Source organism: Panthera leo, chromosome C1 (genome assembly GCF_018350215.1).
Source record: "Panthera leo isolate Ple1 chromosome C1, P.leo_Ple1_pat1.1, whole genome shotgun sequence".
NCBI classification, from domain to species: Eukaryota; Metazoa; Chordata; class Mammalia; order Carnivora; family Felidae; genus Panthera; species Panthera leo.
The window spans coordinates 192,718,828-192,733,947 of NC_056686.1; the positions used below are offsets into that span (position 1 = coordinate 192,718,828).

A 15,120-nucleotide genomic window follows, 5' to 3' on the forward strand; every position below is an offset into this window, starting at 1 on the left:
CTAAAATAAAATGGAAGAATCTCACCAGGACGCTTCTTCTTGGTCTCGTTCTTTTATCATTCCATTTGCCCGGCGTATAACGTCATTTTTCCGTCTACAGGCTCAGACCTTCCTTTGGCGCAGGGACTTCTCCCTCTTATATTTTTATTGGTTTGTTCAATTTATCATTATCTTTTCTGCAGAAAGAGAAATAAATCTGCATGATAACTTGCAATTCCCTGTTGTCCACACAAGCACCTCTCCCCTTATCGTGTGGGTGGGTCTCTTTGTTCTTTACCTCCCGTGTGGGAAGTGTCTTCAGTGGTCTTCCACATTGCTGGATGTGTTCTCCTGCTTTGTTAGATCTGCTGTTTGCTGTTTCTAATACTGATTTTAAGACTTGATTATATCTTATTTTATTTAATTCATTTATTTAAAAAATTTTTTAATGTTTATTTTTTGAGACACACACACACACACACACACACACAGTCAGGGATGAGTGGGGGAGGGACTGAGAGAGAGAGAGAGAGAGACACACACACACACACACACACACACACACACACAGAATCCGAAACAGGCTCCAGGCTCTGAGTCGTCAGCACAGAGGCTGATGTGGGGCTCGAGCTCATGAACCGTAAGATCATGACCTGAGCCAAAGTCAGATGCTTAACCGACGGAGCCATCCAGGCTCCCCAAACTTGATTATAGTTTAGATTCTTTACAATCTTTTCTTAATCCATCCTGCTCTTTAAGTTTCTGTCTCCATCTCAATCTGCGGCAACTCAACTCTACTTTATGGACAGTACTGTGCAGTGGTTGAGTGCATGCTATTGCGTCCAGGCGGCAAGGGCCTCAGGAGGCCTCTGCCACGTGCCGGCTGTGTGACTGGGAATAATTTGTGTAAACTGTTACTCAGATTCCTCATCTGTAAAATGGGGCAATAATATGCCTATCTCCTGTGAAGACTGAGTCACTTCGCGTAATACACTTAAGTGGTCAATAACTTAGTTTCTAATCACCCTTTATTCTATACTTTCCTAAATTATTCAGAGTAATTATTTGGAATTTCACCCAACTATTGTCACAGGTATCGGCATATTTCGTTAGCTGATCTTTTAAGGCAGCACGTTTTACTCAATCTTAGTTTTTCTTAATTCTTTCCATAATCCACTTCCTTGTCCTTAAATGCATCGTCTTAGTTATTAAACTGATGTTTTGGATGTGTGTATTTTCTGTAGTCAAATTCTTGGGAGTTTTCAGTATTTACTTAGTGTGGTCCGCTGGCCAATTCCTGGTTGTGAGCTTTTTAATATGGATGGAGTTTAAGGTTGGCCTGCCTGAAGCCATCTACAATTTTTCCTTTTCCAGGAAGAGGAAATGACAAGTGATAGTCCCCAGTTGGCATTGCTTCCATAGCTCTGACAGCTTTAGTTCCTATCACTTCGTCCTTTAAGGGTAATTACACAGCATCGCTTCTCACCAGTTTGACTCCCAGCTGCACTGTATCGCCCGGGGCTGTAGTCATAGGGAGAGTAGAATTAATGGGGCCTGACATGAGTGGCTGTTCACAAAGTAGCACTCATGTGACATCTGTGAGCAGCTCTCACCCTCTTAGTGAAAAAGATTTTGTGTCTTAGGCACCGGCATGGCTCAGTCGGTTGAGCATCTGACTTTGGCTCAGGTCATGATCTCACTGTTCTGGAGTTGGAGCCCCTCATCAGGCTTGCTGCTGTCAGCACAGAGCCTGCTTGGGAGTCTCTGTCCCCCTCTCTCTACCCCTCCCCTGCTCATGCATGCTCTCTCTCTCTCTCTCTCTCTCTGTCTCAAAAATAAACAAACATTAAAAAAAAAAAAGAAAATGATTTTACGTCTGGAGCCAGGTGTTGCGGTGGGTGAGGATGAATGGAGGTCCTCAGCTCTCATGTTTTGCATTTTTTTTTTATCCTCCTGAAGAGAAGGTATAAGATAGTGGTTAAGAATTCACAGTACAGACTCACACAGACCTGGGTCAGATTCCCCTGATAGCTGGGTAGCTTAGGTCAAATCAATTGATCTCTTTGGGCTGGAGTTTCTTCATCCGTAATAAAGGGACCTATGCTTGTCCCATATTCCTGTGAGCATTTAAACTCAGGTGTTCAATAAATGGCAGCTCTTACTGGCCTGAAAAATCCTTATTCTTCTGCCATCTCACAGTGCACCTGTGTCCTTCCTCCAGGGTATGGAGCTCAAGTCTCAGCCCCTAGTTCTTATAAGAAGTGTGAAATCAGTGAGAGGTGAGAGCATAGTCAGTAGGTATGATGGCAAAGAAGGTGGCAGGGGGCTGAGGGCTGATGGAGACGATCAGCTGGACCCAGGAGAGGGGCACATGAATCACCCCACAACCCAAATTCTTCGAATTCCAGAAATGGTTGAAAACTCGGCAAGACAAGTTTTATTTTCCAAGATCCAGAACTTGATCGGTCCTCTCTTCCTGCTGTTCATCTGCCGCTAACACAAGCCCACTCTTGGCAACCCACATTACCGTTATTCCTAAGGAGTGACACTTTCTGGACTGCAGGCATCTCCAGGGCCTCAGGCTTCTACTTCCCTATGACCCTAGACCTGGAGATCTTTTCTTTTTCTTCATTTTGGATCTCTTCTCTGATTCTTGTGGCCCTCAGACATAAAAGGGCTTATCCTACCAACACCTCCCCAACATTTTTAAAACCAGAACTTGATTATCTCTGGGGTTCTCACACCTGTAATATTTCAAATTCAATCTAACTGCCTCCAGTGGGGGCCTATTCTTAGACAGCAACTTGTTTTGTGTGTGCCTGAGAAGTGTTTTTAAAATATTGTTTTAATTGAAGTGTACATAACATACAGTGTTAATTTTAGGCGTACAACTTAATAGTTTAACAATTATGTACATTACTCATTGCTCATCAAGATAAGTGTGCTCTTAATCCCTTTTATCTATTTCATCCATGCCCCACATCATTTGCTTTTTTTTTTTAAACCTACATACTTCACTCAATACTTTTCATATGTCATAAGAAGGACAGCATCCCCCAAACAACTCTATTATTCCTCTCCCTAAGATCTATACAGAAGCTGGGAACTCATTTCAAAAAGGGCAGGTAGTTACATTTGTATAACTATTATCCTTTATTCTGCCAGTCTGCCACACGACTTCATCTGAACTTGGGTTTGGAAATTCCCTATGGATTCTGGCAGATCATCCTTTGGCATTTTTAGTTTCCAGTGCTGTTGAAACTTTTTATCTCTGTGTTTTCATGAGGGCAACTCAAGAATCACTAGCTGTCCAGTATCTTATCTCAGAGTCCCTCTTTCACATATATGGAATGGGTAATTTATGGTTTTTGAATACAAAGAAGTTCAATTTGTATAACTTTTTATAAACATCTTGATGGCTAAGTTAATAATTCTTTGTAATATTACCTTCTCTTTCAGCTCAATTTTATTCTGTTTCTGAATACGGTTAGAGTTCTGGCTACCAAAATCTGGGAGACCAATGCAGTTGGGCATGACACAAAAAAGCAATACAGGTAATTCCAGGACAGGCATCTACCAGAGGAAATATTTTGGTTACTATTTAGAGTAAAGAACAGGTATTGATTGATCTGAAATGTCTCTGAGAGATGAATTTGTGAATATGAATTTTCATTTGGTTTAGTTATGCCATTTATCAGAAATGCATATATATATTTTAGGAAAATCTAAGTAATCCAGAACCTTCCTAATGTGCTTACATTTTAATTACTAAGTATAATTTTTTTTTTATCTGTTCTTAGCAGATTGGGATTTTCCCATAAACAATGTGACTACCCAGAAAATCTCTTGTTGATGATCTTAGCAGACAATTTTATCTGTGTTCTTTTTTTTTTTCAATGTTTATTTATTTTTGAGAGACAGAGAGAGAGAGCAAGTGGGGGAAGGGCAGAGAGAGAAGGAGACAGAATCTGAAGCAGGCTCCAGGCTCTGAGCTGTCAGCACAAAGCCCAACACAGGGCTCGAACCCACCAGCCGTGAGATCATGACCTGAGCTGAAGTCGGATACCTAACCGACTGAGCCACCCAGGGGCCCCTCTGTGTTCTTAAAATAATATGTCATAACTGAAAATATCAAGAAGGTGGGTTTGCTGTATTGTTTCCAATCTGTCCATCAAACTGGCCCCTACCAAATATAAATTTTTAAGAACGTTCAAATACACTGAGCAAGACACATTATTCAGTCTTTCATGAAGAAAAGGGCAAATCGAGTGTTTATGATCATTATCAAGCTATCTTAAGGGTATTCCCACTTTTCCCAATGACAATTTTGGGAGTCCCAAATAATAACAGCCTCTATCCAACTGTACACACATCCAGTGGTCAGGTGGATGTGGGTTGATCTTTATAATCCCAAAGTAATAACCACTTCTTTCTGTCTTGGACTGTTAGGAAATGCTGTCTGAGACACAGAAAGGAAGAAACCATAGTCAGTATTTTGGTTCAGTGTCACAACTGTTCTTGAAGCCCTTTGTTGAATTATTTCCCTCTACTGTGTAGGCAACTTTCACTGTCAGGCAGAAAAGATGACGGGTATAGACTGGAGTCTGGGATAAGACACACACTGAACAAACCAGTAGCTGCAGGCTCCAATTATTTTTAATGTGCTGCAAGCGGTATTATTATAATATAAATTGTGCCTAAGAGTTTACAGTGAAGGACCTTTGCCATACTAATATAGCCTGTCTCCTGTCACATCCCACTGATGAAGACAAAGGCCAGGGGATGACAGAACAGTGGAAAATGTAAATAGCTCTTCAATTTTCTCCATAAAGTGGAAAAGTACAAAGGTTTTTGAAAGCTGCTTATTTCTCTAGTTCTGAATAAAAGCTCCTTATTTTTATAGTTCTAAATGATGTGAACTTGAACTCTCAGTTAAAAGTTACCAAAGAGACTTGAGAAAAAATTCTGGAGAGAACAAAGGGTGAATTATCTTAAAACATAGTTTGAATAGGCAATATTTTGAGTTCATGCATGGGGGAGTATTTCTCAAAACAATGGAAGAGAAAAATTCATCAAGGATTAAAATAATCTATTCAGAATTCAGAACGTATTTTTAAATAATCTGGGGCCCAGAAGTGTTTTAAGTTTGAAGTGATTAATTTGAACAGAGTCTAGACTAATGTCAGGTAGTCAGGGAAAGTATTTTCCAGCCACATACATTTTTTTTTTTAATAACTGAAACACCCTTCGTATTCTTACTAGTGTCCAAAGTTCAAAATGTGGTGAGGAAAGGCTCTGTCTTTCTTTTTTTTTACCACATCAGTTATTTTAAAACAAGACTGGTGTATAGAAAATTAAATAATATATCAGATTTAACAGCAAGGCTGATGCATTTTTTGTTTTTTAAAAAATTTTTTTAATTGTTTATTTAATTTCGAGAGAGAGGGAGGGAGAGAGAGAGAGAGAAAGAGAGAGAGAGAGAGAGAGCATGAGCAGGGGAGGGGCAGAGAGAGAGGGAGACACAGAATCTGAAGCGGGGTCCAGGCTCTGAGCTGTCAGCGCAGAGCCTGAAGCAGGGCTCAAACTCACAAACTGTGAGATCATGACCTGAGTTGAAGTCAGATGCTTAACTGACTGAGCAACCCAGGCACCCCTGCATTTTTTGTTTTAAATTACAACTCAATCCCCTTGCAAAGTAAGAAAAGATTGCCAGGAGTGGAAGAACATGAGCTATGAGAAATGCAAGATTGAATGGACAAGAACATTGGAATGTTTTGGCTAATTTGACTTTCCATTCAATGTTAGACAAAGATCGTATTTATTGTTTATTATTTTTGGAATAAATTCAACCAATGTCTATTATGCAGTATGATAGTAAAGAGGGCAGATTTTAAGGCTGAATCTTGTACTCATTGTCTGACTTTAGGCGAATACTTTGTTTTTCCGAGCCTCTGTCCTCATCAGGCTATGGGATGATAACAGCTCTTACATGGTTGGCAGAATAAAAGGAGGCAGCCAGTATAGTATGTAACAGGGGCGTCATAGGCAACAGCTTCATTGACTGAGTGCCCTTTTTGTGCCACACAAGAATTCAAAGTATAAGAAGACATGGTTTCTGTGTGCAAAAAAATTTGTGTGAGTGGTGAGAGAAAGAGATAGAGAGAGAGATTAATTTAATTAAACAAAGTGAGGACAGTACCAGTAGAGATGCACTTACAAAGTGTTAGGTGTATAGATAAAAGGAGAAGATTAATTCAAGCTCAAGAGGGATCGAAAAAGGCTTAAGGGAAATAGTAGTTTTTTTCAAAAAGCTAAGTTGACTCTGACAAGGAAAGTAGAGATCTTCCAACACTTTTCACCTGGGGAGAGAGCTGTTGCAAGAATTGAGTATCTATTTTCTAAATAGGACACTGAGTCCCACAGACCCTTCGATTCCTTTACATTCCTCTCATGGCTTTGCCCTTGGAGGCAGAGCCGCCACCGTGTTTTCAGCAAGCCAGAAGGCCACGTTCAGTTGGTGCGTCCCTGATCATCTCACTAGGCAGCTGTGCCTTTTCAGAGAGCCGGGCTGCGAAGACGTACAGTGTGCGTGAGTGACCAGATGGACGCCGAACAAATCAGTGCCCAGGATTGCTGAATGATTTGATGTGAGTGCGAAAATCCATCTTTATAAGCGAACAAATGACCCATGTATCCATCGGCCTGGTACGTGCCCCTGCTTCAACTTACCCCTGGCACTGGAGGATAAATTTTCAAAGAGGATGTAATCATAACTTTTATACAAATATAAATGAACACACTTCAAAGATTTTATTGAAGTCATTAATGAAGGAACTGGTAAGACATTACACACGCTTAAAAGGGAATCATGAAGGCTGAAATGAATTTACAAATGGATGCAAATTAGTAAAACTTGTTAATATCCACAGGGCTAAAATTAGTGACATTCCACTGGGCACAATTTACATTTCTGTGGACAGGAATTATTTGCACTACTATGGTAGGCCAATTTCTAAGATGCATACTCCACCTTCCCCACCCCCTCCCCCGCCCCGCCAAGATTACCTTCCCCCTGGTGTACATGCCTCTATAATCATCCTCCATACCCCTTCTTGAGCAAGACCTGTGATAGGACAGCTTCTCCCTTGCTTAGGTTACATTACAAGGCAAAAGTGATGGGGTAGTGACTCCTGTGAGTGACAGCCTGGAGAGAGATCCTCCTGCTGGCTTTGAAGAAGTAATCCCACATGTTGTGAAGGCATATGGCTAGGACCTGAGGACAGTCTGAGGGCAGCTTGTAGGAACTGAATGATCCCTGGCCAATAGCCAGCTCCCAGTCCTACAACCTCAAGGAGCTGAGATCTGCTAGCAGTATGCATGAACTTGGAGAAGAGCCCTGAGGTCCAGATGAAAACACAATCCTGGTGGCTGACACCTTGATTTTGGCCTTGTGACACCCTGAGCAGAAGACCTATGTACATCATGCCTGGACGTGGGGCATATAGAAACTGAGAGTGAATAAATGGATATTGTTTATGTCGCTAAATTTGTGATAATATGTTACATAGCAATAGAAAATAAATTCACTTATCATGTTTGCTGCAAATTAACTTTTACCTCTACAGAATTGCAAAAGAGCCTAGTCATAGAAAAAGAGAAAAAACAGATGGCTGAGCTAGCAGGATTCCCACTAAATTGCAGTCTTTGACAACTGTTTCTTGCTCTGCTTTGAACCAAACTGTCCCTAAAATTTTATATTTGTGCTCATTTCACAATGTGTTGCACTTCTTTCTTCCCCCTTTCCTTCCCTTCCCTTCCCCTCCCTTCCCCTCCCTTCTCCTCTCCTCTCCTTTCTTTCCTCTCTCCTCTCCTCTCTCCTCTCCTCTCCTTTCTCTCTCTTCTTTCTTTCTTTCTTTCTTTCTTTCTTTCTTTCTTTCTTTCTTTCTTTCTTTCTTCTTCTTTTTCTTTCCTGTTTTAACCTAGTTTATGGCTCCTAGTCATACACAATAGGAACAATCAAAGTTAGCTTGAGTTTGAGAATATCTCCAGGGGGATTTATCCATTCATTTTAAAAATATTTTTTTAATTTAATGTTTATTTATTTTGAGAGAGAGAGAGAGTGAGCAGGAGAGGGGCAGAGAGAGAGAGAGACACCCACAGAATCTGAAGCAGGCTCCAGGCTTTGAGCTGTCAGCACAGAGCCCCATGCAGGGCTCAAACTCACGAGCTGTGAGATCATGACCTGAGCCGAAGCTGGACACTCAATGGACTCAGCCACCCAGGTGCCCCTATTCAATCATCTTAAAAGAGGAAATGCAATTTCCTTTTCAGGGTCATGTTAAACAAGACTTGTAAAGTTCTGCAAATGTAGTTAGTGCTGTCCCCCTTTATCTGATTAGACTGAATTCCAATGTCATGAAGTTACTCACAGTGTCTTGCTCATTTATGCAGTGATGGAAAAGGATAGTCACTTGTCAGGATTCAGGAGGACAGGCATATCCCAAGGAGCCTCTGAAAGTTGAAAGGTTTAGTTAGGTCAGAGAAATCCGTGGTCTTACCATGGATGCTGCCTTGAATGAAACAGACTTAAGGTAGAATTTTCAAACTAAGTAGACTGTAGATGAGTCAAAGTATGAAGTGTGGGGCTAGAACAGCACAGGGGAAAGCCCATAGGCCACTGGGGAAACTGTGAGCCTGAGGCAGAGCAGACGGCTCTGAGACAAGAGGAGCAGATGGTCTAGGCACTACTGAGAGATACAAGAGGCAGAGGAGAATGAGATGGGACACATATGCAACTCTAAATGTCTAAGTTAGGCTTTTGAATATGATTTTGTGGGACACCCAGGTCCTGCAGGAACGGATAAGATGGTTATGATAGGAAAGTGGATGTGTTTGGAAGATGATCCCTATGAAAGCCTTAGACTATTATAGCTCTTATAAACTTCTGGGCTCTGTTACCTCATTTTAGAGGAAAGAAAACTGAATCCCAGTCACTTAGGAAGTTAATGGCAAATCTGGAACCTGAATCCAGTTCTGTTTAATTTCAGTCCATTGTGATCTCTGCTTATCCACACTGTTTATTTCTAAGAAGGAAACTAGGTAAGTATATACATAAGTAAACAAATAAAGAAGGAAGGAAGGAATGAAGGAAGGAAAGAAAGAAGGAAGGAAGGGAGGGAGGGAGAAAGAAAAGTAGCTGGAGGAAAGACCAGGAAGAAAGGGAGAAGGTTACAATTGTTTAAGATTACTGGGGCATAAATGATTTCCAAAGAAGGGAATATTTGAGGAATAAGAAAGAAGAAGCCAGGGGCGCCTGGGTGGCTCAGTCGGTTAAGCATCTGACTTCGGCTCAGGTCATGATCTTACGGTCTGTGAGTTCGAGCCCCGCGTCAGGCTCTGTGCTGACAGCTCAGAGCCTGGAGCCTGTTTCAGATTCTGTGTCTCCCTCTCTCTCCGACCCTCCCCCGTTCATGCTGTCTCTCCCTGTCTCAAAAATAAATAAACGTTAAAAAAAAAATTAAAAAAAAAAAGAAAGAAGAAGCCAGATTTGGCAGATTCTTGGATAAAAGTACAAAAGAACCCCCTCCCCCCCAAAACCCCAAAGCCAAACACCAGAAAATGATGTGCTGGGGTGTACTAGTTATCTACTGTGCAAATGAATTACCACAAACATAAGTGGCTTAAAACAAACAAACAAAAAAAAACTTGCTATTTTAACGTTTCTGTAGGTCAGAAATCTGAGCATGGTTTACATGGACCTCCTCCCTCAGGATCTCTTATAAGGGTCAACTGAGATGTCAATCAGGGCTACAGGCTTATCTTAAGGTTGGACTGGGGAAGAATCCGCTTCCAAGTTTATGAGATTATTGACAGAATTCAGTTTTTTCTTGGCTGATGCCACCCCACCCTGCCACATGGGCCACTCAGTAGACTAGCTCACAACATGGTTGCTTGCTTCATTGGACCAAACAAGGGAGAGGCTTTGCTATTAAGATGAAAGTTACAATCTTATGAAATGTAATCACAGAAGTGACATCCCATCATTTTGCCTGTAGTCTGTCAATTAGAAACAAGTCCTAGGTTTCTGTCTACACTCAAAGGAAGGGGATTAACAAGAATGTAAATATTAGGTGGGGAATCACTGGGGGCCATTTTAGAGTCAACCAACATACTGGAAACCTGGGGTTCCTCCAGATACACAAGAAAATATATATGAAAAAGTAGTTAAGGGAAATAAAGTCAAATTGCTTAGCTTGCAAAATAAAGGTACAAAACCTAGAACTGTAGATAATTTGTAGAATATTTACAGACAGCAAAAAACATTGACCATATGCAGCTTATAAGAAAATATGAAATGATTAATGGAAATCCAACTGATGAAGAAACTAGGGAGTAGTTAATTTTATTTTAATTAATTAAAAAAATTTAGTGTTTATTTATATTTGAGAGAGAGAGAGAGAGAGACTGAGCACAAGCAGGAGAGGGGTGGAGAAGGAGATAGAATCTGAAGCAGGTTCCAGGCTCTGAGCTGTCAGCACAGAGCCCAGAGCCTGAGGCAGGGAGTGAGCTCTTGAGCTGAGCTGTGAGGTCATGACCTAAACGGAAATTAAGAGTTGGACACTTAACTGATTGAGCTACCCATGTGCCCTGGGAGTAGTTAATTTTAAAATGAACAAAACAAAACAAATCAAAATGTGGTCTGTGGAAAGTGAAGATAATTAACATGAATGGAAGTAATACTTGTTTAAGTCTCAAACATAGAAGTTAAAGTAAATTTAGGGCAGCAACAAAGGGCATTTCATAGCTTTATGAAAACAATATCTGTTAATCCAGGAGAGTAGAAATGAGATTAGAGAGAATTAAGGGATAATAATCATGGGAAGTGAGAATAAACAATTTGATTTAGTATAAAAAATTTAGCTTTTAAAAAAAGTACTATTTCCCTTAAGCCTTTCTCAGTCCCTCTCGAGCTTGAATTAATCGTTCCCTTTTTTCTATTTAGTATAAATGTGACAGGAAGAGGAGGGAGGGGGAAAAATATCTAGCAGAAGCCATGGGATCTAAAGAGACAGGGAAAAAGTCAGCCTCTCCTAAGCTTGATTTTTTCCTGCAAGCCATCTCCACGGACTGGCACTCTAAGTTGGTTAATAAAAAGGCTTCTTTCAGGAAACTGGCCAAATCGACTCTGGTCCTGGTGCTGGTCTTTGGAGTGCACTACATCGTGTTCCTGTGCCTGCCCCACTCCTTCGCCGGGCTGGGCTGGGAGGTCCGGATGCACTGTGAGCTCTTCTTCAATTCTTTTCAGGTAGACAGCTCCGGCTCTTGCATTGTGGTACCCCCCCCACCCCCCCCTGCAACTTTTTTCTCTGCTCCTCTCTCCCGCTTTCATGCACCTGTCTCCTGGGGGGCCACGGAAGGGCGTTATTCTCTGGAGCCTATGCTTTTAACCTCTGCCCACAGCAGGAGCTTCTTCTCACCAAGTCTGGGCAGTGAGACAAGAAAGCATATTGCTGTAAAATATCGAACACGTACAGAGCGGGGACTTCTGCGTGTGTGTATGGAAAATAAACGAAAGTCAAAGAAAAAGAAGGCAGGGAGGAGGCACAAAAGGGAAAGGGAGACAAAAAAGAAGTAGCTGCTACCCGTCTTATCTCATTTGAAAATAATATTACTGTCATCGCTTACATGGCTTACTGCGGACACCACCCTCCTCCGGGGCACTCGCTCGCTGCCACCTCCAGTCGCCTTAAATCTAGTCCCTGTATATAGTCTGGAGGATCTTAAAAATAAATTTGATCATGTCACCCATCTACCCGAAGTACCCAGAGTTTTCCCATTGCACTCAGAATAACATCCAAATGCCATTTGCTGGTGTGCCCAGCCCTATGTGGCAGGGATCCTGCCCGACTGTGACCTCGCGTCACACTGTGCTCCCTGTCACCCACTGAGTTTGAGTCACGCTCCTGCTTCCACACTCTCTGTTCCTCAAACTCATTCCTATCTCAGGGGCTCATACTTGCCGTTGCCTTTGTCTGGAGGGCTCTCCCCACAGCATCCCCAATATTCACAAGGCCTGGCTTCTTCTTGTCATTCAAACCAGCTTAAATGCTATCTCTTCAAAGCGCTCTTCATTGAGTTACCCATTCAATATACCTTCTCCATTCCTCTCTTTCACATTTTGTCTGCATAGCCCTTTTTATCTTACAATTTTCCAGCTTGGCTAGGTGTTTATGTTTTATCCATCTGTATTTCCTTCTAGAATGTAAGCTCTAAGGGAACAGGGACCCCATCTGTCTTGATTAAATTGTTCACCCCTGGCATGCTGAGCAATTTGCACTGTAGAGGCTCAATAAATACTTTTGAATGAGTGACACAAAAGTTTCTTTGTCTTTTTGCCATATGATAGCCTATGTGTGTAGTTTCCAGCATTCACAATGTATAAATACCTCGTACTCACCAGGTGCTATTCTGTGATCCTTGAGTGACAACATACATGAAGCTAATAAAATGGGAATCAATTCTTTATGGATCTTACAGTGTTTTATTCAGTTACTTGTTTGGTTCAGCTGACACCAAGGAAGGATCTCAGACAAATATAACATAAACTTAAAGATTTGGAAACGTCAGGAGAGAGTAGTTCATATAATTTTCTGAAGGAATCATACCACCACCCACTTTTTCAACTCACATATTTTGACACAAGACACGTCAGCGCTGTGATCTTCATGAATTGTCAGCATGCTAACGTTCTGTTTTGTTCCCCAGGGTTTCTTTGTGTCTATCATCTACTGCTACTGCAACGGGGAGGTAGGTTTGAAGAGCCCCGGACACCCCACACCCCACAGGTGTAGGTCCGAGTCAGCTTGTAAATGGCCATCACGGTGTGGCCTGGATCTCTTCAGGATCCCCAGGAGTGGCAGGAAAAAATGAGCAGGGAGAAAGGGGATATTTCGATCATAAACTATTTTGAGAAAGCAAGAATGAATGGAAATAAGCTACAGTCTTCCTCTTCTAGCACTTTTCAATGTTAATTCAGCTGCAAACCCTGATATCAAAAACAAAAACAAAAACCCAAACACCATGCAACTCGTTGGAATGTAAACTGATACTTGGAAGGACGGTGACTTTCATATTCCAGTTAACACATAAACTTACATTCAATTTCAAGTCCTATGAGAAGCTAAAAAATAAGTTTTCTTGGGACAAGTCCACGAGAATATTTTGATATTTTAAAAACCACACGATGGTGACGGGACACTTTTAGTTCATTGAAGGGTTGGCTGGAGAGCATTAGCCATGCTGTTATCAGCTTACCAGGTTTCCACTGCTTTCCATGGAAATTCCAACTAAGCTCTCTTCTGGTAAATGGTAATAGCAGGGGAACTGAAACCTCAACCACAAGATTGGGAGCAAGAGCCCCACCCTATTAAGAAGTCATTTGCAGTGCCTGTTTTTCGTGGTACGGGCTTCTTTCCCATTTTTTCCTCCCTCAGTATGCCTGTGCAAAGTCACAGTATTACATTTCAAGTTGAGTACCTTCCATGCCATTCCTCGGGCACAGCTGGCACTATTTACCCCCCCTCCTCTTCCACCCAGAATCCTCTGTTCCCTCTCCCACAAGTCAGATGTTTCTATGGGCTGCATTTCAGCTTATATTAAAATACTGTTCTTGGACAAGACCCTTTACCTCTCTCGGAGCCAGTAATAACATGTAGAGGTTTTCTGAGGTGGAGGGAGAATATGTACATCATTCCCTGGCACACAGTGGAAACTCGGCGATTACTATCGCTGAAGGGCAAATATCCGTCTAACAAGGCTTCAGGCTCCCTGATGGTTTCTGACGCACAGTATTTCCTGTGACTTAGGTTCAGTCCGAGGTGAAGAAGTTGTGGGGCCGGTGGAATCTCTCCATCGACTGGAAAAGGACGCCCCCATGCGGCGGCCACCGATACGGCTCCGTGCTCACCACCTTGACCCACAGCACCAGCAGCCAGTCGCAGGTGGCTGCCAGCGCTCGCATGGTGCTCATCTCTGGCAAAGCCACCAAGACAGCCGGCCACCAGCCCGACAGCCACGTGACGTTACCCGGCTATGTCTGGAGTAACTCGGAGCAGGACTGCCTGCCACACTTGATCCACGAGGAGACCAAGGAAGGTAACGCCAGGCGAGGAGATGAGATTCCAATGGCGGAGTCTCCCAGGCCGTTGGAATTCAACCCAGACCCTGAAGGAAGCAGAGGAGAAACGGAGGATGTTCTCTGAGTTAACATCTGTGACTTTAAAGAGCTGGTCCCTCTGGTTGTGTGAGAGAAGCTTGGCTGGCATTCCTCTGCTTGCGCCCCAGAACTGAAAATTCAGGGTTCAAAGTGTTATTTCACAAAAATTTTCAGGTTGCATGAATTTGATCCTATAAATCCTAAAGACACAAAAGAAGAAGTGTCAGTGGAGTAGTTTATTCTCTTATGTTGGCATCAAGTTCTCTTCCAAATTGTTGTGCGACAAATTGCTCTGTGATTGTTCATTTTTCTGCTGCTCTTGGGTAGAAAACGTTTCACTCCCTTGGCTCTGGTTTTCTCTCATAAATATCACCCTAAGTATGATAGAGATCATTCAGTATGTGTCGTTTCCCTTTTCAGATATGAGCATTCTGTTTTTCTCTTTCTCATTTTAAGGTACTTCTACCGTTGCATTTCTTTGGGGGATGCAGGGGAGCAATTAGGGTCTGAAGATGTACTTTGAAACGTGAGCTAAGAACACACACACACTGGAAAATAAGGGGCTGGGCTTTGATAAGATAATACATTTGTGACATATTTGTTTCTTTCTAGGAACAAGGAGAATTACTCAAAAAAGTATTGCACATATTCCTTCTTTTGAATGTCTCCTTTGTGACCAGCCAAATCTCAGGTCTTCTTCACTCCTCTGTAAAGCTTGACATGTCACATGGTTTTCCGCGTTAGCTTGTGTCTGCAGGCTGATTGTGTTTGTAATCGTTTGTATCGCTGGTAAGGCACACAGCATCCGTGCCTTTTGTTCTGTGTTCTGTTGCTACATTCCAAATGGCATGTGGGATAAATTAAAAGTTTGTTTTAAAAATACATTTTGGGTGAATTGTAAAAATTTTCCCTCGGCATCTAACTTT

General features: G+C 42.0%; 1 protein-coding gene across 2 annotated transcripts in view; it reads left to right on the forward strand.

The window, feature by feature from the left end:
- Positions 1 to 14,532, forward strand: part of PTH2R (parathyroid hormone 2 receptor) — an 82,982-nt gene extending 68,450 nt beyond the window's left edge. Inside the window, exons 10-13 of one of the 2 annotated variants that reach the window (XM_042953124.1) lie at positions 3,439 to 3,533; positions 11,146 to 11,284; positions 12,745 to 12,786; positions 13,845 to 14,532. In XM_042953124.1, the coding sequence (XP_042809058.1) occupies positions 3,439 to 3,533; positions 11,146 to 11,284; positions 12,745 to 12,786; positions 13,845 to 14,240 (672 nt within the window). In that variant the 3' untranslated portion in view covers positions 14,241 to 14,532. The remainder of the gene's footprint in view (positions 1 to 3,438; positions 3,534 to 11,145; positions 11,285 to 12,744; positions 12,787 to 13,844) is intronic. The other variant, XM_042953125.1, reaches the window with a different exon arrangement.
- The last annotated feature ends 588 nt before the right edge of the window (positions 14,533 to 15,120 follow it).